The 25,488-nt window shown below is 44.4% G+C and overlaps 1 protein-coding gene across 1 annotated transcript; it reads left to right on the forward strand.

Annotated features, from left to right (window-relative positions):
- The first annotated feature begins 751 nt into the window (after positions 1–751).
- Positions 752–24,233, forward strand: LOC138771890 (uncharacterized). The gene is made up of 16 exons (XM_069951893.1): positions 752–1,022; positions 4,018–4,128; positions 5,463–5,589; positions 6,182–6,289; positions 7,487–7,639; positions 9,499–9,535; positions 9,910–9,961; positions 10,308–10,399; positions 11,786–11,923; positions 14,187–14,240; positions 16,743–16,892; positions 18,751–18,818; positions 19,927–19,981; positions 20,548–20,611; positions 20,693–20,754; positions 24,094–24,233. The coding sequence occupies exons 1-16, from the start codon at positions 752–754 to the stop codon at positions 24,124–24,126; spliced, it is 1,575 nt and encodes a 524-aa protein (XP_069807994.1). The 3' UTR covers positions 24,127–24,233.
- The last annotated feature ends 1,255 nt before the right edge of the window (positions 24,234–25,488 follow it).

Consider the following 25,488-nt stretch of genomic DNA (forward strand, 5'->3'; position numbering starts at 1 on the left):
TGGGTTTCCTGTTAGGGTATGTTCACACTGAGTAAAGTGTTGGAATTTCTCAGTGTCTCAATGAGATGCCACACGCGCCTTCACTCTGCACAGTTTTCTGTTCAAAGAATTGACATGGTGATAAATCTGGTGACTGGGCAGCCAAAAAGTCTTTTAGTCTGGTGCAGACATTGCTGGGTAACCCTCACTATGTGTAGGCAAGCATTGAAATGGCAGTGGGAAGCCAGTAGAGTTAAATCATATGCAGCCCAGCACTAGGGCTAGCAATAGAAACTGGACGGGTGTAGTGGAGAACCTGTCAATCACCAAAGCTCAGACTGGTGCAAAGGAAACATACAATTCAACACTGAAAAATGGCCAAGAGCAGAGTTTGGGCTACGCTCACACAGTCTATTAGAGTAAAAAAACAGACTTAAAAGAAAAAAAAAAGCCGTTATTTTATATTGATGGCCGTAAATAATCATCATGATTTTTTAATATAAAGAACGATGTGTAAACATAGCCTCGGACGTACTTTACGACACGGCACAGACATAACATACAGGTTTTTTGTCACCTCAAATCACAGGGACAGAGAGATGAAAAGTCATTTCTTCGCACATTTGGTGCCAACAGAAACTAAAGATCAGGGCACAAAGAATGATTTTTTAATTATACAGCCCTTTAGATGGACAAATAAATATATTATTAGGGTCATAATAAAGGAATTTTAAATAGGCACTGTCATTAAAAAAAAAAACTTTTCAAGAGAATGAAAAGTTCAGGGAGATCAACCAAAACACTGCAGAGACACCATCATGTGTTTCTCAACATCAGTGAACCTAGGAGCATTGCCCCCTGGAAAATCAAATATGCAAAAATACTGCAAAGACACCATCACGTGTTTCTCAACGTCAGTGAGCTATCCAAACCTTCTTCTGAGAAGGAACCAGCCAAGCCAAGAGGTGGGTCTCCAGTCAAGGAGACCACCTTCCAACAAGCCACAATCAAAAATGACAGGACTTGGAAAATATCTCAGCAAGGTATCCACCCACAGACAGCTGTTTCAAAATATTTGCCCCTCATCAGTGTGGAGTAGGATTCTGGCTAATGGGAGCAATGTCTAGTAAGTGCTTTCAGGAGAATGATGGTTGACCTCAGAGAGCTCAACCATAACACAGTGGAGACACCATCATGTGAGTTCTGTCATTTTTTGATTGTGACTTGTTGTAAGGTGGTTTCCTTGACTGGAGATGTCCATTGGCTTGGTTGTTCCTTCCTGGTAGAAGGTCTGACTAGCTCACTAACATAGAGAAACACATGATAGTATCTCCGCAGTACTTTTGCATATTTGATTTCCCAGGGGGCAATTTTCCTAGATTCACAGATGTTGAGAAACACGTGATGGTGTCTCTGCTGTGTTTTGGTTGATCTCCCTGAGGTCATTCATCATTCTCTCTAATGCACTTACTAGGCTTTGTGCCCACTGGCCAGAGTCCTACTCCACACTGATGAGGGGCAAATATCCCAAAATACCTGTCTGTGGATCCCTTGCTGGAGGTATTTCACAAGTCCTGTCACTTTGATTGTGGCTTGTTGAAAGGTGGTCTCCTTGACTGGAGACCCCCCTTGGCTTGGCTGTTCCTTCCTGGCAGAAGGGCTGGCTAGCTTACCGATGTTGAGAAACACGTGATGGTGTCGGCAGTATTTTTGCATATATAATTTGACACATCACAGAGTTCTCTCTATTATATTGTGTGTATTATTATGGAGCTAACTGCAGCCTCTCTGTAAAGCTTCGGTACTGGCCCCCATTTACGGACGCATCTCTATATGTCATCTACAACAAAGGCTTCATATGAATATTGTTATTATTACTGAAAAAGAGCATAAAGACCCATTTCCTGGAGATAAATGTGACATTTACTAATCTCTCTTCTTGGAAGAACATTAGTGATCTAAAAGATTACCATGAAGGGATATTATATATACCTCACTGAGCCCTACTTTGTATTTTTGGTCCTGGGTATATATTTGAAGAAATACTTAATAGACTGTATGTTCTGTAAGCCGAGCGCGAGAGGTTGGACCCATCCATGAGAGAGGTACTATGCTGTTGTGTTATGTACTATGCTGTTTTATACATATATATTCATAACAGAGACGGCGGGATCTCCTACCTTTCCCCTATCCTGGTGATTTTTACCGGAATACCCCTTTAACTTGTTTTCATTACTCACTGCGATTCTGCTCCCACTAAAACTGCCGCCCTAGGCACAGACCCATGGGAGTCTAATGGCAAATACGGCCCTGGTCAGGTGATAAGACATTGGCAGAGTTGCACTTTATTTTGATCATTGCTTTACGGTAGTACTTATGTTGCTTTTAAGGTTATTATCACTTTAAGGGTGCAGGTAAATGATGCTTTTCTTGCTGTATAGTGTATGTGGGGGCGATTCCCTATTGTCCAGATTCCAAGAGGAATCCATGAATCCATCAATTACATCATGAGGATGTGCGGGAGGTGTAGGCCTTCCACCTTGTGATCATAGAGACACATGATAACATAGTTCATCATTTACCTATGAGGACGACTACAAGCTCTGCAGGCATCTAAATTACTAGAAGAAACCGCATCAGGGAAAGTAAATAGAAGAGTTTGTACCGTGCCAGAGAAACCATCGGGGGGAATATAATAAAGAATATAAGCTCATACAAGACCTTGCTGACATTTACAAGCGGAATCCATTACAGTTGTGAGCCCTAATAGTTTATTGGATGTACATGACGTTTTATTGCTATTATACAGGCGTTTTATTTTATCCTGAGCTGAATACTAAAAGTATAATTCTAGGAAACTATCCTGTAACTGGTGCCAGTGCTCCCTTTGGTGCTGCCCATGGCGCTCTGTTAATGGGATATGGCAATAGGACTAGAGCCCTGGGTGCACCCGTCTGTCCACCCACTCCCCTTCATGAAAATAAGGTGGTCACTCAGGCCGCTCATCACTGAATAATCATATGGAGGAAGGGGCTGGCGGGAAGATTGGTGCACTGGGAGCCGTAAGCTATCCCATGGATTCAGGATCAGTAGGGTATCGGCACCTAGCACCCAGGGTGATCAGCTGATCAGTGCAGGTCCTGGAATCCCGTGGATAGTTCATCAGTCCTTTTTGCCCATAAAACAGAGTTAAGACCACCTAACCTATCTCTAAAATGAGCGGGGAGCATGTGGGGTTGCAGCTTCCCTGTCTTGCTGCAGGATCCATAGACTTACTATAGAATCTGTCTCCTGTAGCAAGATAGGCAAGCAACGAGATGTAGGGGGGGAGGGAAGGTCTCGTTGCCTACATGCAGGACAATCAATTTTTTTACATTTCTCTCTGGCATGTCCAAAGTTTTTATTTTTTTAAATGACGACGGACACTCTAAGGCTATGCTTTAATGCATGAGTCTCCAAACTGCGGCCCTCCAGCTTTTGCAAAACTACATTTCCTATCATGCCTGGACAGCTAAATCCAAAGCTTTAGCTGTCCAGGCATGATGGGAGTTGTGGTTTTGCAGCAGCTGGAGGGCCGCAGTTACAGCTCTAATGGCTGTAATTATGTGGCTGAACTACGGCCACCTTTTCAATATAATAAGACATTCCATTAAAGTCAATGGGAAATTGGCCGGCAGTGCGCACACGGTATAGAATAATGGCCATAATTGATTACTTCCCTCCAGATAATGAACATGCTCATTATATGCTATTGATATTGCAAAATACGTCCGTTTTTTGTCTTATCTGTTCACATATTGTTTTATTTTCACTCAGATTATGTATTTTACTTGTATTTTACGCTGTGTGAACATAGCCTAAGGGATCGAATGTGACTTTCATTTCTATTCCAGTCTGGTAGTCTGGACATTTCCAGCATAATTTATTCTGAGATTATAAATCCGGGCACAGGAATAAGATATCATGCTGTCAGCAATGCACTGTATTATAGCATGGCAGGTATAACATGTGGATAATTGTGTTCCTTATCCATAACAGCTCCCAAGATGATGAAAATCGTAGTGATCTTATATAATCTGCTCCTCCATAGCAGTGCAAGTGGTGAACCAGCCGTTAAGGAGCAGATTTGCAGTGACGTCTTGGACAATGGTAAATTTTATAGTACTTGTATACAGATATATATATGTATATATATATATATATATATATATATATATATATATATATATATATTGTATACAGTAAATGTGCTCTCGGTATCATCCAGGCCCATATATCATTGTGGCAAATTCTCCAGGTCTGTACACTACTAGGCTATATTCACACTGTAAAAATGGCAGCCGATTTTAGTGAAAGTTTAAAGGGGTGCTCCAGCGGGGGGGGGGCACTTTTTTTGCTGAGACCTGGGAGGACGTGGCTGAGGGAAAAGATGTCCACTCACCTCCCCAGTTCCAGCGGCGGGTCCCGCATCGCGGCGCTACGGTGCCCGGTTCCTGGCCGCTTCCTGGTGTCTGACGCGGGCCCGAGACGTGACGTCTCACGTCCGCTCAGCCAGTCAGTAAAGAAAGCGGGATCCGTTTCAAGTCAGCTCAGATCCCGCCTCTGTGCTGAGCGGACCTGAGACGTATCGTCTCGGGCCCGCATCAGACACCGGGAACCGGGGACCGGAGCGCCGCGATGCGGGACCCGCCGCTGGAATCGGGGAGGTGAGTGGACATTTTTTCCCTCAGCCACCTCCTCCACTGTCCCAGGAAAAAAGTGCCCCCCCCGCTCGAGTACCCCTTTAACTGCAAATACATGTTGTTGTTTTAAAACAGTGGCCAAAATTTGCAGTTACATGACTGACGTCATTTAGATGGTGTGTGAACACAGCCCTACTGTTATTACCAGGACATTGCATTGGTCTAATGTACCATTCACATCAATGCATGCGCCATTATACACAGATCAACTAGCAATAAAGGATATTTTGCCAAGGTCACCAATTGGCTGCAGCGGTTATGTGTCAGCTGCTAGTAAATAAAAACCAAGGCGCCCACCATCACTATGGGATTAGATGGGTGAGGAATGGTTTTTCCTTTTTTTTTAACATTTCAGCTCTTTATTTTAATTTATTCAAAGGCAATCTATGTAGGCAGATTTTAAATTAATATAAAAAATATAATAAATACTATATATTGTAATAACAAAACTAAGTACTTAGATAGTAATAGAAGACATATTGTAAAAGTTAAAGATAAGTGAATCTGAGCATTGGGCATTTGATTACCGGTGGCTGAAGAAGTTGGATGCCGCCCTAGGGAGTCCTGGAAATCATGGATACAGACTATGGCAGTGTATATAAAGTTTTCCAGGCAGACTTAGGGCTGCATCCAACTTCTTCAGCCACCAGTAATAAAAAACTGCATGCTCTGGTTTGCTCCTCTCTAGTAATAGTAATACATTCACCAAATTAATTAATCTTCTTCATGTACATTTAAAAGCTATTACTGATTCTCTGAATCAAATGGAACCAAGTGAGCTCAGAGATCACATTGGAGATTTCAGGACGGAAAGTTCCAGGGGAAAAAACCCTTCTGCACATGGGAATGGCAGAAATCAGCCAACAGTGTAAGTATATAAGTCATTATATAACCAGCACACCAGTATATAATGCTATTGCAGAGGTATGAGAAAATATGACTACATGGCCTTGTGCATTTAAAATTGGGTTTAAACATATATATATATATATATATATATATATATATATATATATATATATTTATGTATGTATGTTTGGGCCCAAGTCTGTGTATGGGTCAATACTAATTAAGAAATATTGTTATTAAAGATCAATATGTTAGACTAGGCTCACTCCGCATTTTCGCGGTACATCATAACTATCTATCAGCTTCCTACCAAAAAACAAGCAATGTATACTGTCATGTACTCCAGTGGTCTCCATTCATTTCAATGGCCAGAACATAGTCAGCTAGTGACTACATGTGAGCGGTGAAAACGCGCAGGTTCACTATAGCAAAGAACATTGTTCTCCAGTTTTCTAGCTTTGAATCCTTGAATGTCACTTCATTAAAATATAAAGAAATTTTGTGCTTTATTAAAATGGCCAAAAACTCGATCAAAATGTCTGTTTTATGGCAGATAAGGTTAGAGAATATATTTATCATGGCGTCATAAGAAATCTCTTTCCATGATTCAGGCTCCCGATCACAAACGTCCAGATGGAACATTCACCAGGAAGTCAAATATTATCCAACAACAGTTTTGAAACCGGATTTGAAATCAGAATAAAATATGGAGAAAAAACGTGAGTATAGAGGTTCTTATATTAATATTATATCTTATTATATCATTCTATAAAAAGAACAGAAAAGGTCATGTAAAGGCTTTGTCATCTTCACAGCAGCAATCTACTGACAAAGCTAAACCTTTAAAGCGATTCTGTACCCACAATCTGTGCCCCCCAAACCACTTGTACCTTCGGATAGCTGCTTTTAATCCAAGATCTGTCCTGGGGTCCGTTCGGCAGGTGATGCAGTTATTGTCATAAAAACAACTTTTAATCCTACAGCGCTGTGTCTAACGGCCGGGGCTCACATTTGTATATGCATTAGGCTGGCACCACCTCTCCGTCTTTCCTCCCCGCCCTCCTCAGCATTAGGAATGATCCAGGAACATTTACTGCTGTTTGAGCTTTGCACAGGTGTATTAGCGATCCAGCCCATGTGACGGGCTGCCACAGGTGGGGAATAGGAAGCAATCTGCCTGGAGTATTCCTAATGATGAGGAGGGTGGGGAGGAAGGACAAAGAGGTGGTGCCAGCCTAATGCATATACAAATGTGAGCCCCGGCCGTTAGACAAAAGTTGTTTTTATGACAATAACTGCATCCCCTGCCGATTGGACCCCAGGACAGATCTTGGATTAAAAGCAGCTATCTGACGGTACAAGTGGTTTGTGGGGCACAGATTGTAGGTACAGAGTCGCTTTAAAAAATTTCTGACGTTAGTGACGTGATTGTGATTAGTGGGGTCCGGCTGCTAAGACCCCCAATGAGTGTTCCTTTGTTGCTCCTCACTCTTCCTTAGAAAGCTGAGCACACACAGTCCAGACATCATGACAGTCTATAGATATATAGATATACAGAGAAACTGTCATGGCGTCTATACTCCGTCTGTCCTCAGAAATGAAGGCATGGAGGGCTCAGCCGAAGTCTTCTGTCCCTAAATTATAGCGATCAGTGGGGGTCTCGGCAGCCTGACTACTATTGATCAGTGGGGGTCTCAGCAGCCTGACTACTATTGATCAGTGGGGGTCTCAGCAGCCAGACTTCTATTGATCAGTGGGGGTCTCAGCAGCTGAACTCCTAATGAACAGTGGGGGTCTCAGCAGCCAGACTCCTATTGATCACAACTTCTCATACGTCCCTACGATATGTTACAAGTTGTATAAAACTTTAGTCACGCTTTTAAAGCCGTTTGAATGTTTAAATTGTGTTTCTTTAGGTATAGAAGGAATGGGCCAAGAAGGCCACAAAGCAGTTATCTCTTCTTGGACATGGACATAGTTGCCGTCCTGCGTTTCAAAGTGAATGAAGATGAAATTGTATATAACTTGCACAGATGTGAGGTCTCTGTAAGAAATCGGGACACCAACCTGTAAGTATCATATGCAAGACAAACATCACACGCATAGATTTCTTGTTTTAGGCTATGGTCACACAACGTAAGTTTCGTATTATTCACGGACGTTGTTGCCTATTTGCAACAACGGCTGTGATTAATACAACATTTACGTTGTTCTACAGTCAGAGCGAATCCCAGTTGGAGTATATATATGTGGTGTCCCACCACGGGTGTTTCCTATTTGACACCAGTCGCAAAAGACTTTCTCAAAACTAAGAGATATTTATTAATTTCACTACTAGATTCCAGTGTAAACTCTTATGTGTTGCACAGCTGTAGTAAGGGGTTACTGCTTCTCCTGTATTATTCATTTCATTGACCAATATAGATACTTCTTTCCTGCCTATTACTATTCTTCTTTTTCTTGCACACATTCCTTTCCACCCCTCAGAGTCCCATACACACCCTGTAGAAAGTAGTCACTTGGTGGGAGGAAGTGTAGCGTCAGTTCCCTTCAGATTCTCATGGGAGAAGGACACACAGAGTAGGTATGCCTGCTGTAGTTAAGCCAGGGCCTGGCTCTGCCAGGACCCCTGTTCGGGACAGTCCAGTTGCGTTGGAGAGTCTGAGACACACGTGTATGGAGCAACCAGAGACACTTAGTTTTCTTAGTCTATCTATCCAAGTCACTATGCAGTTTTAGACACCACAAGGAGGACAAGTCGGAGATTCATCCCAGCCTACGCCGAGAACCACTTTACACAGTGCAGGGAAGTATCCTAGCTACAGAGGAACTGACCCGGAGCAAAGCTACTGTAATGAAGGTCTACGTACTCTATCTGGCAGTGCAGGTGTCACTGGAAAACTTTGGACACTTAGCTTCTCCCAGGTAACCATGACTGGGGCTTGTGTCACCCTAGTAGGACAGGTAACTCAACACTGTAGGGCAGAAGGTGATCAGACAACACAGTCTAAACACAGACACAAGTATCTCTCTCTGTGAAGTATCTTTCAAGTATTCTTCTCTCTAAAGTTCCGGCAGAGCACAAACCTACCTTGGGTTGGGACTTGACAAACTCCTCTATGCTGCTCCACTCTTCTCTATTTTCTCAGCTATACAAGTACCACTACAGCTACCTCTATTGTATTGTATGGGTCATTTTCCCCTTTCTGAGGGTGGAGGTAACGATAGTCTGGGTGGATCATTTTCCACTCAGGACTACCGTGGCAGGAGCACAAGGGACCCATCAGAGCCCAACCTTTGGAGAACAGTACAGCCAGTCACAACAAAAAATAAGGTACTAACATCACACCTGTGTGCTGGAAAACTGACATGTTAGTTTTGTGTTGCCGCTATTCAATGAATTCAACAAAAATGACAGTGCAGACAATGTAAAGTACGGTTTCGGCCGCACTTTACATTGTCTGCTATGGTGATTTGGAATGCGGGCACACCAGAATGTGCCTGCATTCCAAATCAATAGAAGGGAATTTCATCCAGCCGGTACTGCAGTATTGGCCGGTGTGAAATTCACAGAGAGCGGCCGTTCACTATGTGAACCCGGCCCAAGAATCTAAGAAAGAAAAATCCAGATTTTTTCTTTTTTCCACTCTGAACACCAGGGCTGGGCTGGGCACCTTCAGGGAGCCGAAACAGGCCACCGCGCCACCAATGACGCTTACCCGTGCCATTAAAATACCGCTATGTTGACAGCAGCATCTAAATGGTTAAATGGTATGAATATGAGGCTGAGGAGCATGAATGAGATTAAGGGAATATCATCTTCTAGGAGACAATACAACCATAATACAAATACCACAATGGTTGTTTTACAGCTCTGTTCTTTAATTAGTTTCTTTTGTCTTTTTGACATGTTTAAATTGTCGTGAAGAAATCAGAACTCTGATCTACAACCAAGGAAATCTAGGGTAAGCCTAACATTCTGAATATCCTACCCATAAGACACTAGTGATTGCTACCAATGGTGGAATCAATGCCCATTATATATGCTATACACATGGTATATACAGTTCATCACCCTACGTGCAGCTGCCACTATGGGTTCAAAGGAGTTTATTGCATAAACAATATGTAGTCAGCTCCCTCCTGCCCCTAGCAACCAATCAGATTCCACCTTTCATTTTTCAAAGAGTCTGTGGGGAATGAAAGGTGGAATCTGATTGGTTGCTAGGGGCAACTGAGCCAGTTTCACTTTACACCAGTTTGATAAATACCCCCCCACAGAGTGTAGAATCTATGGTATGGTTTTTAGTTTAACATTTATCATCTTTTTTTTTTCTAGCTGTGCGGGATTGTTCGCAGAATTATTGACAACATGAATGAAAATTGGGACAGTGAGTAAAAGCCTTGGGGTAAACCAGGGGGGCTTAAAGGGGATTCTAAACTGTCGACAATGGTAGACAGAAATTTGACGCCGGACCTATCTCCAGAGCGTGCGCGCCGGCTTCTGACCAGGATATCTCCGTCCCAGGACCGGCTCCGGCAGCGGGAATGAGGTACGTATAAGGGGATCTAGCTGGGGGTCGGGAGCCTGTCACCCCGGCACGGGGGGGTGACAGGTCTCCTTTAAACACTTTGTAGTGCCCCTAGCAGTAACTTCATTGCTCATAAACATACATATCAACTTCATTGATCAACGTGTGACCCCGGTATCTGACATCTGCTCTTCTTTGTTTGCAGACTCTTTGGTCATTGATCCTTCAGGTAATACAAAGCTAGTTCTGAAATCCATCTCTCAAAACAGCACAGACTGTCTGCAATTAAATCTGAATGTAAGTACGAAATGGAAACTTCACAAAGCATATGCCCTATATATTGTAACACTGACTTCTTGGGCTGCCCAAAGCACCGAGGCTTGGAGGCTTCTGCACCCGTTATAGCAACGCTTCTGTTAGAGGATTCATACTAGTCCAATACTGATGTATTTTTCAATTCATATTCCGGCCACCAGTCCCGAGTAGAGATGAGCGAAGCAGCCGGAAAGTCGTTTCCTGAGCTTCGCGAATTTTGGGTCAAATGTGTTAATATTCGCAAATCAAATTTCAATAAAACAGCCAAACTATAGTAGCTACAACACTGGGACTATTAAAATGAATTTGCTAAAGCCTGTTCTTGTAGAAGTGTCAAAAATTGGAAAATCACAATTTAAAAAAAAATGTCAATCAGCCAATCGTACAATCTAATGAAACCCAACTTGTATAGCACAGTAGGAGTGGAGTGCGAGCAGTGATTACGTAAGGCGCACGCTCCATTCACTGATCCCAGTAACTTGGTATAACTCTATAGGAGCTTACAGTGCCCAGTGAGTGAATAATGTGGACTGTGTCTTTACTGGTCCCAGTGTATTCCTATAGGCTCCCAGTTACTTAATAAACTGGACACCTGGTTGACAGCTACAACAAACAATCCCCACAGTCAGCCCTCCTATCCTCTCCTGTCCCTAAATCCTCTGTTAGGTCGGGTTCACACTAAGTATAACACCGACCATTCTGTGACCCGGCCGGGTCACAGAACGGCCGGTGATACTGAAGATCTTCCCGGCACTGCATTCCATTCATTCACATACAACTTATGTTTTGTATAAATCACGTCCGTTGTTGCAAATTGAAATGTCAATTCTTTGGGCAGACGGCGGAATCCACCTGACCATAGAAAGGAGTGCGCGTGGGCAAGTGGTGGAATCTGCGGGGACTTCTCCACTCGGATTCCTCAGTGTGAACGCACCCTAAGTCTCTCCCTGCTCTGCTGTAACTGCCTGCTGCCATCCTGCTTTTTCTTCCACACACAGCCGACTGGCCGCCTATGGCCTTATATAGAGGGGGAGGAGCTGACATCACAGAGGGGCCTGCAGCTGATTGGATGGGTGCCAGGGACTATGATAAAGCCTTTTCTCCCGCCCAGTGATGCTCCAGACAGCATGTGCATCCGCTATTTTTTCTTTTTTTTAATTATTATTTCCTTAATGAATGGCGGGAATTCGCTTCACAAAACAAAGCAAATTGACAGCCCGATTTGCAGTGAATTGTGATTCGTTTTACTCATCTCTAGTCCCGAGTCCTGATTTGCCAAGCTGTCAGGTCTGGTCTTCCCACATGGAACGTTAAAACCTGTGATACCTTTATAGATCATTTAATATCGTCTTCTGTATGACATTGCAGCTGGTGGTCGGAGGCTCTGAAGTCATCTCAGGACAAAAACACGGTGTATTGCCAGGAAGTGGAATAAGCTTATTGAATGATTACATCAATCATCTGCTGTTGGCTGACGTCCAATTTATAGAACTCAACAAGGAGTTGGTAAGCGGCAGCATCAACATTGTCTCCTAATGTTTAAGGCTATGTTCACACTACGTATATTTCTGGCCATAGTGCGAACCGCGAATATACGCACGTAGTTTTGAGGTTGATGCGTTCGCTTGAAAGTATACGATATACGGCCGCACAATGCACACTACCTATGAACTTACGACCGGATCGTATACGGCGCCGTTAAAAATGAGCAAGACCATTGTTTGAGGACAGAAATGTTCCAACTCACGGCCGTGGATTTCCATGCGGTCCCGTACGGAGTACTTATTTCAGCCAAATTGAACTTGATTTTTCGATCCAAAAGGTTCTGTGAGTTTTATTGGGCTGGGCGAGGATTTCCAAGTAAATGACCTGTTTCAGATCGCTCAAAACAAGCTAGGGAAGCATAACTGTACTACGGGCGTATGTTCGCGGTTCGTACGCATCCGGCCGCATGTCAATTTTTCCCACGTCCGTAGTTTCAGCCGCACATGTATGGAGGCGTACGAAATGCGGCCGGAATCGTATGCAGTGTGAACATAGCCTAAAAATTAAAGGGGTTTCCCCCATTTCATTTCCCTCTTTATTAGTATTTTACTATTTTAGAATTATTATTATTTTTTTTATCATCATCTTCTTCTGTCTTCTTGTCTTTTATAGTCAACAACAAGTACAGCTAAGCAGATGTTATATACTCACACCTCTAAGGTCGCTCCTCAGCTGCTGTTTTATTATTCACATAATAACTTGTTATTGTCTAATGGTTTTCTTCTATTATTCCAGCTATGTTTTCCATGGGATTAATAGTATTATTCTACATAACAATGACAATAACAATCAATAACAATGTGAGTTTCCCCTAAAAAGTTAAAGGGGTTTTTCAAGATTAGGATAGCTCCTTAATATCTGATTAGTTGAGGTCTTAAAGGGTATTAGGCCGGGTTCACACTACGTGAGACACCGGCCTATCTGTGACCCGGCTGTGTCACAGAATGGTTGGTGTCAGTGAAGATCATCATGGCTGGTACTGCAGTACTGGCCGGATGAACTTTATTTTTGTTTAACTGGTATGCGGGCGCACCCGTGTGTGCCTGCATCCCAACTCACCATTGCACACAATGGAAGGTGCGACCGGAGCCGCACTTTCCATTGTGTGAACTGACAGGCCTGTGTGGCCGCTATTTAATGAATAGCAGTCGCACAAAACTGACATGTTAGTTTTTCGTGTAGCCAGTTGGAATCCCGGCCGTAGTGTATACAGAGTCCTGTCCCAGTCACTGACTGGTGGAGTGGCCAGTCCATCAGCCGGGGTTAGACATGTCGGCTCCAGAGATCCCGGAGCCTGGTAAGGTCAGGCAGCTCATCCCATCGCTCACCACAGGCACAGGGGGAGGTAAGTTAGTACTTGTAATCAATTCCCCCCTTATTTTATAATCCGCCAGACTTCTCCCTTATGGGGTCAGGTTTGATGGAAAATCACTGCTCGACCCTTTTGTTCTGGGTGAGATAAGCTGCAGCCAGAGCTCTCTGTCTGAGGCTTACCCCTGACCTACCCATAGAGAGCACAGGAACGCTCAGCCATGCTAAAAAGTCCTGTGTATGGGGAGGACGGTGGCTGGACAGGACAGAGGACTAATAACTATTATTGAAGGTGTATGACTGTTAAGACCTGAAACCCTCGACAATCATTTGTTTGCTAGAGCCATAGGGAGAGATTTATCAAACATGGTGCAAAGTGAAACTGGCTCAGTTACTAGGGGCAACTGAGCCAGTTTCACTTTACACCATGTTTCATAAATCTCCCCCATAGGCGGAGAGCGCTGGCTGCGGAGGAGCGCGCGCCCTCTCATTCACTGACAGCGGGACACTGAGCACATTCTTGCTCAGTGTGAACGGGGCCATAGTGTCCATAAACAGAGAAATGGAAGCATCCAGCTCGGTATAGTAGCTCAATTATTCACTCTTTCACTTCATTGAGAGCTGAAAAATATATTGGCCAAATTTTTTAAATCTGGTCAACACAGTCCATATGTTTGGGGCTGATTATTTGTAATGATAATTGGTCCATGGAGAAGGGCAAGAACTAGCCAGAAAACAAGTAAGCTGAATAAATCTTTTGTGCGACCATATAAATTACCTTTATGGGTCACACATAATGGAAGATATTCACTGTCGTATTGGAAACTGCAAGGCAACCTTATGGCGTGTCCTAACCCTTCTGTCCTATATCACACAATAGTACGGAAATAACATGTTCCTTGTGTCTCCTCAGAAGGAAAAGAATCTACAGCTTTCACCTGATGAACTCCAGAAGATTATTAATGATGTAAGTTTCTATTTAGGATAACACAAACAAAGCAATTTTATACACTTAGGCTGGGCTCTGATATTCGTGTAAAAAAAAAAAATAATTTATTCTGGCAGTGCAGGGCAGCGCTGTGTCAAAGAGGCGGGGCCTAAAGCATCCAAGCCCAATCCAAGCATCCAGGGAGTGAGAGGCATGCCAGGCCTAGGGCACTGATGCTCTACGCCCCACCCCTTTGACACTGCGCCACACCCAGGGCCGGATTAAGGGTGGTGGAGGCCCTGGGCAACAATTTTGTTGGGGGCCCCCCCATTTTCTTCCCCCACAAATAAACCATACAGCATTCTATACAGGTGGCTTCTTACTGTAGGGGACTTAGTACCTACCCCTCCTCACTGATGGCTGTATGGTTTAGCATCCTCCTCTGTTCTGCAGATGATGGTCCCTAGAGGCTGCAGTGCAGAGGAAGATGCCAGGCCCTAGAGACAGGATGGGGAGGGATGAGCATGGCGGTATGTTCCCACTTAATTCAATGCGAGAACACAGCACTTTAGCACTTTCTGTGCTCTCTTGCCCACTGTGTTAGCCACCACAGCTAGCATATGCAGTTGTGAATCGCAGGCAGAACCTGGACTTGCAAGTCTAAGTCCTATCTTCAGTTCCCAACTATATAAACTACCTGAAGCAGTAAGGAGCACCCAGAAAGTACTTAAAGGCTTTGTATAATCTATAGCGGATATGGTACATGTGAATATACCCTAAGGATCATGGCATATACAGCTGCACACAGGCTACATGTCATATGCTGCACACAGGCTATATATATATATATATATATATATATATATACCATGTGCTGCACACAGGCTATATATACACCATATGCTGCACACAGGCTGTATATCATACACTGCACACAGGCTATATACCATACACTGCACACAGGCTATATATCCTATGCTGCACACAGGCTATATACCATACACTGCACACAGGCTATATACCATACACTGCACACAGGCTATATACCATACACTGCACACTGGCTATATGTCATATGCTGCACACAGGGTATATATCATAGGCGGCACACAGGCTATATACCATACACTGCACACAGGCAATATATCATAGGCTGCACACAGGCTATATACCATACACTGCACACAGACTATATACCATAAACTGCACACAGGCTATATATCATAGGCTGCACACTGGCTATATATCATACACTGCACACAGGCTATGTATCATACACTGCACACAGACTATATACCATACACTGCACACAGGCAATATATCATACACTGCACACAGGCTATATATCATACACTGTACACAGGCTACATGTCATATGCTGCACACAGGCTATATATATATATATATATATATATATATATATATATATATATATACCCCTGCTCTGATATATGCCCCCATAGTATATGCCCTCGGCTCTGATATATGCCCCCATAGTATATGCCCCCTGCTCTGATATATGTCCCTATAGTATATACCCCTGCTCTGATATATGCCCCCATAGTATATGCCCTTGGCTCTGATATATGCCCCCATAGTATATGCCCCCTGCTCTGATATATGCCCCTATAGTATATACCCCTGCTCTGATATATGCCCCTATAGTATATATCCCTGCTCTGATATATGCCTCTATAGTATATACCCCAGCTCTGATGTGCCAATACAAAACAAAACCTCATACTCACCTGATCTGGGCATATGACAAATCTCTCTTCTGGCTCTTCACTGTTCCTTCAGCCTGTCAGCCAGTGTGACAGATGCTCCAGCATGCTCCATAATGTCACATCCCTGCTGGAGAGATCAGGTTTCCTTGCTAAGGTCCCACGCAGTCCTCTTCTCAGTGAGGGGGAGGGGCAAGGGGGAGTGAGGACCCGGCAGGAGAAAGGCACCCGGAAGCTTGACAGGAAGAATCCATTCAAAGACCCACCAGGGGTGAGTCTGAGCCTGCCGGGAGGGAGATGCTTACACAGGATTAACCCTACACCTCCCTCCCTCCCTCCCTCCCTGGACAGCATGCAGTGTGGCCAGTGCTGTGTCCAGGTAGGGTTTCCACATGCTTTTTTGCGCATGGGACTGGCTCCCAGACACCACTTCTGGGTTTGGGCTGGTGGAGGCCCCCTAGTGGTGGAGGCCCCTGGGCACGTGCCCCTTGTGCCCTCCCTTTAATCCGGCCCTGGCCACACCACTGACATAAAAGAAGTTTTTTTACACAAATACTGGCCTCAGGAAACAGATAAATTCCAGACCAGGCATGGATTGAGAAAACCTAACTGGGGGTATGAAAGCAGTATTACTTTAACCTCAAAATTACAGCCGTAATTTCCTGCGTGTGAACATAGCCTTGCATGCATTGTAGATGAAACCATGTGGACTTCTTATGTCCACCCTGTTATGAATTGCATTGCGGCACGTCATGGCGGCTCAGCTTCCATATCCTTATGTATAGACGCTGACATGTAAAATCTTCTGTGTCATCAGGTGTATGAAACAAACCCAACCAATTTGTTCATCAGTGTTATAGCGGTGCCGAGGCTGGACATTAATAACGTGAATGAAACAATGAAGGTTGTGGCAGCTTTACAAGCATTTTCTTTAAAATCAGAAAAATCCATCTTTGACGTAACGTTCGTAAGTAAAACTGTGTCAACATTTATATCTATACTAGTTATTGTATTGTATTGTGTCCCTACATTAAGTATCCCCTACCTATTAAGAGCACAGCATAAGGCCAGTGTGGGCATCCCCTAAATACGTACACCAAGCATTAAAGGGGTTATCCTACAATGGTATATCTACACAGAGCTGAAAAATGTCTGATTATTTGGGGGTCTTGATGCTGGGACCCTCACCTGGCTCTAGAATGGGAATGCTAAGCTTCCTGTTCCACCTCATGGCATGACCACAGTGGGAAGGAGTTGAAGCTATGGTCAAGCATGCTCTCTATCCATTCAATGTCCAAGGGGCTGACAGACATAGCCAAGTGCTGTACAGGTAGTCCCAGGGTTACAAAGATTCTGTAGATTTTCAGCAAAGTAACTTACATCCCCGTACTGTGTTTCTCCCTCATGGATTTGATCACTTACTGGTTTCCTCTCTAACGTTGCTATGCAACAGTGCACACACTTTCCCCAAATCCCCGAAGCTTGCAGGCAGGGGCGGATTAACTTTATCATAGGCCCAGGGCTGTTCACCAAGCCTGGGCCCTACCCACCCCCACCCCACTGTAACTATGGCAGCACTAGCGCAGTGTTCATAGTACAGAATAGATAATGTCATGATTAGAGATGATCCAACAGGGCCGAGGTTCAGGTTTGTACGAACCCGAATCATCGGCATTTGACTCCCACTGTTTTCCCGTTCCGTGGAGACAGCCCGAGTCCCGCCTGGAAAACAGAGATAAAGCTTAGGTCATAGGTTGTATCCCTGTTTTCCAGGCGGTACTCGGGCTGTCCCCACCATCCCCACGGAACAGGAAGACAGGAGTCAAATTCCGATGGTTTGGGTTCATACGAACCTAAACCTCTGCCCTGTTCGATCATCTCTAGTCATGATGCCCTGATGCAGCGATTTTTTTTGCAAATCATGGCATAACTGCAGCTAGGAGAAAATGCACCACTAAAAGTATAAGTCTTTTTGGGTGGTAATGGGCCCGCAGGAGCTCAGGGCCCCGGGCTACCACCCAAAACGGACCTATTATAATCCACCACTGCTATCAGGCTAAGTGGAGACCAACTGCCGGTACCTCCTGGAGATTGCAGTTGAACTGAGCATGCCTGACCACCTTAGTGGGTCTTAACCAAGGTCAACGGGTTAAAACAATGCAGTCACATGGGGGACTGTGTCAGTACAGTAGTTCTGGAGCTCCCAGCATCACAATGAATTATGGTGTCTGGAGTTTCGAGGTCTGGATCGCAGTATACAGTCCGTGCACGATAAGTCTTTATCTCTTGAACAGAACAGTCTTATGCCTACTTCATGAAATTGACTAAGACGGACGATAATCTTTTGGTGTAAAAGCGCATGTTAAAAGACCACAATCAGCCGATATGCATGATGTTGACTGATCATGGTCCTTCTACATGTTGAAAGGCCCGATCATGTCAGCCATATTCTGCTGCTCGTCACTTTGTGTAATAGGCTCCAAGGGACCACCCAGGCGATCTTAGAATTTTCAGCCACTCCCACTGCTCCCTGCGGCCCCTCCTACTCCTTCCCTTGTGTTGAAGGTGCGTGTAATGGCACAGCCAACAAGTGGCGAACGAGGAGGAAGCGAGAGCTGACCTGACAGGTCGGCACTCACTTCCTCCTCAATATCGTGCTGAGTAATACAATGTATGAAAAACTTTGGTGAACCTCTCTGTATATGAATTTTGCTATTCATTTCTTTCAGTGAGACAAAGAAAAGAAAATCAGTTAGTTTTTTTGTAGAAAACTTTTGGACTTTCCAGGTCCAAAAAGAATTTAACTTTCTTATTGTTTTTTTTAGGAAATAAAGATAAAAATAAAATTCCTGTTAGAGGACAATAAACTGACTTTACAATTCCTGTCATTTGGGTAAGTATGGTTCTTAAAATGTTTTAGCTCCTACTGGCTATGCTCATCAAGTCATCTGCGTGACTATCCACAGACCTATCATTTCTCTGGGAAACTGCACGCACATCTATGGATTTGTGCATTGGTCCACAGACTACAATGGGTCTGCAACTGCGGATAGAAAATAAGGGGTTTTAAAGTATGTTTTTTAGCATTTTTCAGATTCTGGCTCTAGTATGCTATTGCACTAGAGAGTCCCATTACTGTTTGCAAGTATGTAAGTGAAGTCCAGCCATCTTTATAGGTCAAAGCGAATCTGTCAACTCCCGGGCCCTACCTGAGGTGCTGACAGTGTGCTGTAGCTAGCAGTCCAATTGTGTGCATGGTACCTTTTGGTAGTTTATCTGTGGAGTGGATTATGCGTAATCTCAGGTCTCCTACTGTAATGATGAGTCAATGAGGAGTTGTGGCTCAGCATTTGTGCCGCACTGTGGCACACCTCAACCCTCCTTCCTCCTCCCTCTTCTTCATGAATAATCAATGTTGCCCAGCCTCCTGTTCGCTCATCTGTCAGCCAGTATCCGCCAACAGGAGGAAGGATCTAAATTCCGATATAGTTAAAGCACCTAATCTGCGTTTGAGCTGTGGTCTAGGGATAAGTCACCTGTCTAGAAACCAGCAGGTTTTGCTTTGGTTCAAGTCCCCCTTCATGATTATTATGAGAGGAGAAAGGAGTGGTGAGACATGCCAGAGTGCGGCACAAATGCTGAGACACGACTCCTCTTTGACTCTTCATTACATTGGGAGACTGCTGCAGTCACTGATTGGCTGAGTAGGTAGTTCCCATAGTGCAGTGACGAAACAGGAACTTGGGAGAAAGAACACCGCTAATGCTACGCTGCAGGGGCACAGGGACGTGTTGCCAACACCCCTGTCCCCTGGATTTTAAGATACAGTGCAAATATGGTAAAATGTTATAAAACATGAAAAAAAATCACAGTAGAGACATACAATTACATAAAATATTTTGGACAACAGCCTATGAACCCAGTAGGATACTGCTTATGGTTTCATTTTACTATTCACTAGATGACATAGAGTTTTGAGCATGTTTACTTCTCTGTTTTAGAGACCCAGTTATACGTTCCTGGGAAAGTAGTGTTGGAACGACTGGAAATCTTGATGTAAGTGACAAATATAAGATGAGACAACATGCATCTTAAAGGGGTGCTCTGAAGGGAAACAAATCAAGTAATGTCTGAAATATATACAGATTTGTAAATCCCTTCTTAAAAATCTTAAGTCTTCCCAGTACTAATCAGCTACTGTATGTCCTGCAGGAAGTGGTGTATTCTTTCCAGTCTGACACAGTGCTCTCTGCTGCCACCTCTGTCCGTGTCAGGAACTGTCCAGAGCAGTAGCAAATCCCCATAGAAATCCTCTTCTGCTTTGGACAGTTCCTGTCACAGGCAGAGGTGGCAGCAGAGAGCACTATTTTGGACAGGAAAGAATACACCACTTCCTGCTGGACATACAGCAGCTGATAAGTACTGGAAGACTTGATTTTTAAGAAGAAGTTATTTACAAATCTGTATAACTTTCTCACCTCAAAAATATTTTTCCCCCGGAGCACCCCTTTACGGACACTCCTGACACCCACTGGTCTCTAATTCTTCGTTAATGTGTCACATTTTCTTTTATCCTTCTGTAAAGTTTTACATGGCTCACGTGATGCTCTTTGTGTTTACAGAATGAGAACCTTAAAATATTATTAAAAAAAATTACCAGTGGAACGCTTCTGGATGCCTTGACTAGTGAGTATATAGGCCCATTATGTAGGTTATTTGCTTTTTTACCACCTTACTATATTGTAAGCATTGCGGCTCTTTTCACAGATTTACGTCTAAGTTACAGAATACCCTTCTGGACTCTTGCATCAGCAGTAAAAGTTAAATCGGTAAGATGTTGTTGTGTAGAACTAAACAAAAAAACATATTTCAGCTAAGTAGCAGCACCAATAAAAAATAAAAAGTATAAAGTCTGTGCTAATAACAAATGCATCGTATACTGAGACATCAGACTGTGATAAGTTACAGCTATCTTAATAGGCAATACTAAAGGGTATGGGCTCATGTATAAGTTGTATGCAGCTTACATAAATACCTCAATTTGAAAAATTTCCCAGCCGGCAGAGGCGGGGTTGGGGAATATAATAAACAATCAGTACTTACCCCTCCCCCAGCCTGCGAAGCTCCGTGTAACAGGCTCCAGTACCTCCAGCGGAAGGCATTTCCCCCTTCATTCCAATGATGCCCAATGGGCCTGATGGATTGCGCCCTCAGCCAGTCAGTGACTGTAGCGGTGTCCTGCCCTGGTTACTGACTGGCTGAGCAGGCAGTCCATCGACCAGGTCATGACGTCAGCTGTCAAGGAGATCCCGGAGCCCAGCTGGAGTTCTGGAGCGGCGTACCAGTGATGCAACGGCACAGGGAAATGTGAGTTATTTATTCTCACTACTGGAGCTGTGGATCTGCTGTACCACCACTAGCTTTGGCGCAAGCCGCACCAGGGAGCAGCGTCTAAGGCTCGCTGGTCTTTACCAGCGCAGACCACAAGGGGAGATGGACTTGCTGCAGCAGGCGGCCCCCAGGGCGCTACCCCTGGCTTGGCTTGCTAGCAGCGGTGAGCGAGCAAGGTGTAGCTGGAAACACGTAGGCAGACAGGAAGACAGCAGGACTCACGGCTGGAGCCAATGGCAGGAATCACGGGCAGCTGGTACCAACATGCTACAAGAAGCATGCAGAGACTTCAATACTAGGGTTAGGGCAGGCTGGGATTTATAGGGAGGTGATTGGTGCAGTTGGCCATTTAAGGGTGCACTTCCCCTTTAAACCTCAGAGAGCCGATGCACGGGCGCCTTGGGAGGCAGCGACATGCACATCAGCGACAAGGAGAGCCAGGAACGTGGTGAGAACCCACATAGGGGGGGGGGGTGGAGAACTAGCGGACCTGCTTCCCTGCATGAGGGACGTGGCTTCCGCAGCAGATGTAGGGAGAGAGGAGAGGGGGCGGCCAGAAGCATGGGTGACGGCCACGTCCGTGACATTTATTATATTCCCCACGCCCCTGGCAGAGAAAGGTGAGTGCACAAAAGGGGGTTTACAGGGTGAGAAGCACATGAAGTATATACAAGTGTAGGGAAAATAGAGCTTACACTGCAAACTGTAATAGGCTGTAGAAGAGAAAATAAGCAAATCTTTTAATACTACAAATTTTTTTTTTATTCATTGCCTATAACTAAACTATATTGCATTGTTAACCCATAACCTGTAGAAACTGGTCAACCAGCTGCTCTGTGCATGATGTCTAATGCGACATGGCATCAGTCAAGCATTCTTATGAAGTTTACATCTGCGTCAAAGTCTTTGTTTGGGGTCTCTGTCACAGATTCTATTCAAATAACCGGAAAAGAAAAATGTGGTCACCACTATTTATTGTCAGGTTAAAATCCACTAAATTAATGGACACCAGCCGGAAACCCAACAAACCCTAAGGCCTTATGCACACGTTCCGTAATTTACGGATCCGTATTTACGGATCCGAGTTAGTCCACATTGATGTCTATTGGGCTATTCACACTATCAGTAGCAGAAATGGATGAAAATCTATCCGGAAAAAAAAAAGGACATGTCCTAGTGCGGACCCGATGCGGACCCATTTTTTTTTGCGGATCCTCTCATTGAAATCAATTGGTTATGGATTGTTTACGGATTGTAACATGTTGGCATCCGTATTTCCGCAAAAAAATACGGATGAAGTGCATTGAAAAGCATTGGAGTAGTAAAAATGGATTTACGGAAATACGGATGCAATACGGATGGAATACGGATGCAATACGGATGTCCAGTCCGTAATTTTTAGCAGGTTGTTTCAGGACTAGAAAAAAATACTGAACGTGTGCATATGGCCTAAGGCAATGAGCTCCATTGGCCTCTACTGGGTCTTATCTCTTAGCTTTTTATTTTTTTCATGCTCCCAGATGAAGCAGATAAAAATAAAATCAAATTAAGCCCTCATATAGGTGTAAATCTAGCCTTAGGGCCCTATTACACCGATTCGGCCATTATCGCTTCGTGTCATAGAGACAACGATCAGCCGATGACAATGTCGGTTTAGGTTTGGACTTAAAATCATCGGGTGCAGACTGGGCATTGCTACGTGTAAAAGTGATCCGCGGCCAATGGCTAACGATTGCCCAAGCACCTGTTACCTTACCTCAGTAACCTTACAGGCAGCTGCCGTCCTGTCCTGTGATTGGCTGAGCCGCCTGTCAGCTGACAGGCTGCTCAAACTCTGCTGCCACCGGGACCTGGAAGCTGCGGAGCACAGGAGAAAAGACCGAGAGTGGGGAGAGGTAAGGTATCAGGTGTTTGGGCAAGGACTGCATGGACATCGCTATCGATGTCCATGCAGCCCTTAAAGTGTCACTGTCATTAAAATTTTTATTGCAGAAATCAATAGTCCAGGCGATTTTAAGAAACTTTGTAATTGGGTTTATTAGCCGAAAAATTAATTTTTATCATGAAAAAGCAGTTTGAAGCTCTCCCCCCTGTCTTCATGGTTTTCCTATGGAGAGAGAAAGTAAAAGCAGCAAAACAGGACAACAAAGTTGTGGGCCCTCTCCTCTGACAGTCACCACTGACCTCTCTGACCTCTAATTAGAGCTCTGAATAGCTCCCCTGCTAAAAATCCTTTGTTCTCTGCTCTCAGCTGCCTGCTAATCTCCCTCCTTCCCCCTCCCCCCTCCCCTCTTCCCTCTTCATAGACCAGACAGATCCGACTGATGAAAAAACAGTCGCGATTTCCTGATTCTCAGCAGTGGATGACAGAAAGGAGGGAGGGGGGGGGGCCGGGGAAAAGACTTTTTACATGCAGATAATGGCAGATTGACCTAATAAACCCAATTACAAAGTTTCTTAAAATCGCCTGGACTATTGATTTCTGCAAAAAAAAATTTGACAGTGACACTTTAATGCCCAATTATCAGGCCATGTAACAAGTCCAGTAAACAAGCGCCGATCTAGCAGATCGGCGCTCATTTACAAAAATGATCGGGCCGTGGTTGGTCCGTTTAATCGGACCCTTAGTCACCCTTCTGCATATGTATATGATATATACCCACAAGTTAGCGTAGATTCGAAGCTAAAGTAGTAGTTTTCATAATATCTATATAAAATAATAATATATAAAATACAATGTATAAAGTCCTCCATAACACTATGGTTTTCTTCTGTAGGAGACTATTGAGATTTTTCCAGAGGAAACATAACATGGGAGTCAGCTGACTCTTACATTTCACCACCACTGAAAAACAACGAATGAAGTTACGGCTTTTAACCCCTTGATGGCGCATCGCTGCTTTTACTGAAAATACAACTGAGAAATAAAAGTTATTGTGAGATTTTGTGTAATCTGGGCTGTATATGACTTTTCATATTGAATGAATTGGTTAGTTGGGTGGTTCAGTATGAAGAAATCCCTATCTTCTGTGAGAAATCGGTGTTGATTAACCTAAAGGGATACTCTAGAGGAATTATCAGCTGCTGTATGTCCTGCAGGAAGTGGTGGATTCTTTCCAGTCTGACACAGTGCTCTCTGCTGCCACCTCTGTCCATGTGAGGAACTGTCCAGAACAGTAGCAAATCCCCATAGAAAACCTCTCCTTCTCTGGACAGTTCCTGACATGGACAGAGGTGGCAGCAGTGTCAAACTGGAAAGAATGCATGCACCACTTCCTGCAGGACATACAGTAGCTGATAAGTACTAGAAGAGTTAAAGGGGTTGTCCGCCGATAAAAAATTATTCACAGAATAACACACATTACAAAGTTATACAACTTTGTAATGTATGTTATGTCTGTGAATGGCCCCCTTCCCCGTGTCCCACCACCCCCACCCGTGTACCCGGAAGTGTGGTGCGCTATACATTACCTGTCGCGTGCCGACCACGGTCTCCGATCGTCAGCAGTGACGTCTTCTTCGGGAGCTTGGCGGATCTTCCCGAGTGCCGGCCGCCCTCTGCAGCGTCATCCGAAGCTCAGCCGCGATTGGCTGAGCATAACTGTGCTCAGCCAATCGCGGCTGAGCAGCTGATGACGTGGCCGCGTCATCAGCCGCTCAGCCGCGATTGGCTGAGCACAGTTATGCTCAGCCAATCGCGGCTGAGCTTCGGATGACGCTGCAGAGGGTGGCCGGCACTCGGGAAGATCCGCCAAGCTCCCGAAGAAGACGTCACTGCTGACGATCGGAGACCGTGGACGACACGACATGCAGTGAGTATAATGCACCACACTTCCGGGTCTAGCGTGGGTGGGGGGAAACACGGGGAAGGGGGCCATTCACAGACATAACATACATTACAAAGTTGTATAACTTTGTAATGTGTGTTATTCTGTGAATAATTTTTTATCGCCGGACAACCCCTTTAAGTTTTTTTTTAATAGAAACCATTTACAAATCTGTATAACTTTCCAACACCAGTTGATTTGCAAACAAATGTCCACTTCAGAGAAACCCCTTCAAGGCCCTTTTACACAGGCTGATGGGCTGCAGCAAGCAAACGCCAAACTCTGACCGTTCCTTTTAAAGGCAGAGCAAGCAAGCACTGATTACAATCCTGTGGCCGTTTCATG

The sequence above is a fragment of the Dendropsophus ebraccatus genome, chromosome 14 (assembly GCF_027789765.1).
Source record: "Dendropsophus ebraccatus isolate aDenEbr1 chromosome 14, aDenEbr1.pat, whole genome shotgun sequence".
NCBI lineage: Eukaryota > Metazoa > Chordata > Amphibia > Anura > Hylidae > Dendropsophus > Dendropsophus ebraccatus.

Bases quoted from the DNA above. Each gene is read 5' to 3' on its own strand.
- LOC138771890 (XM_069951893.1), top strand. From the start codon at position 752: ATGAAAAGTTCAGGGAGATCAACCAAAACACTGCAGAGACACCATCAT. The intron at 7,640-9,498 runs GTAAGTATCATA...ATTGTCGTGAAG, and splicing joins AGAAATCGGGACACCAACCT to AAATCAGAACTCTGATCTAC. The intron at 18,819-19,926 runs GTAAGTATGGTT...TCTCTGTTTTAG, and splicing joins TTACAATTCCTGTCATTTGG to AGACCCAGTTATACGTTCCT.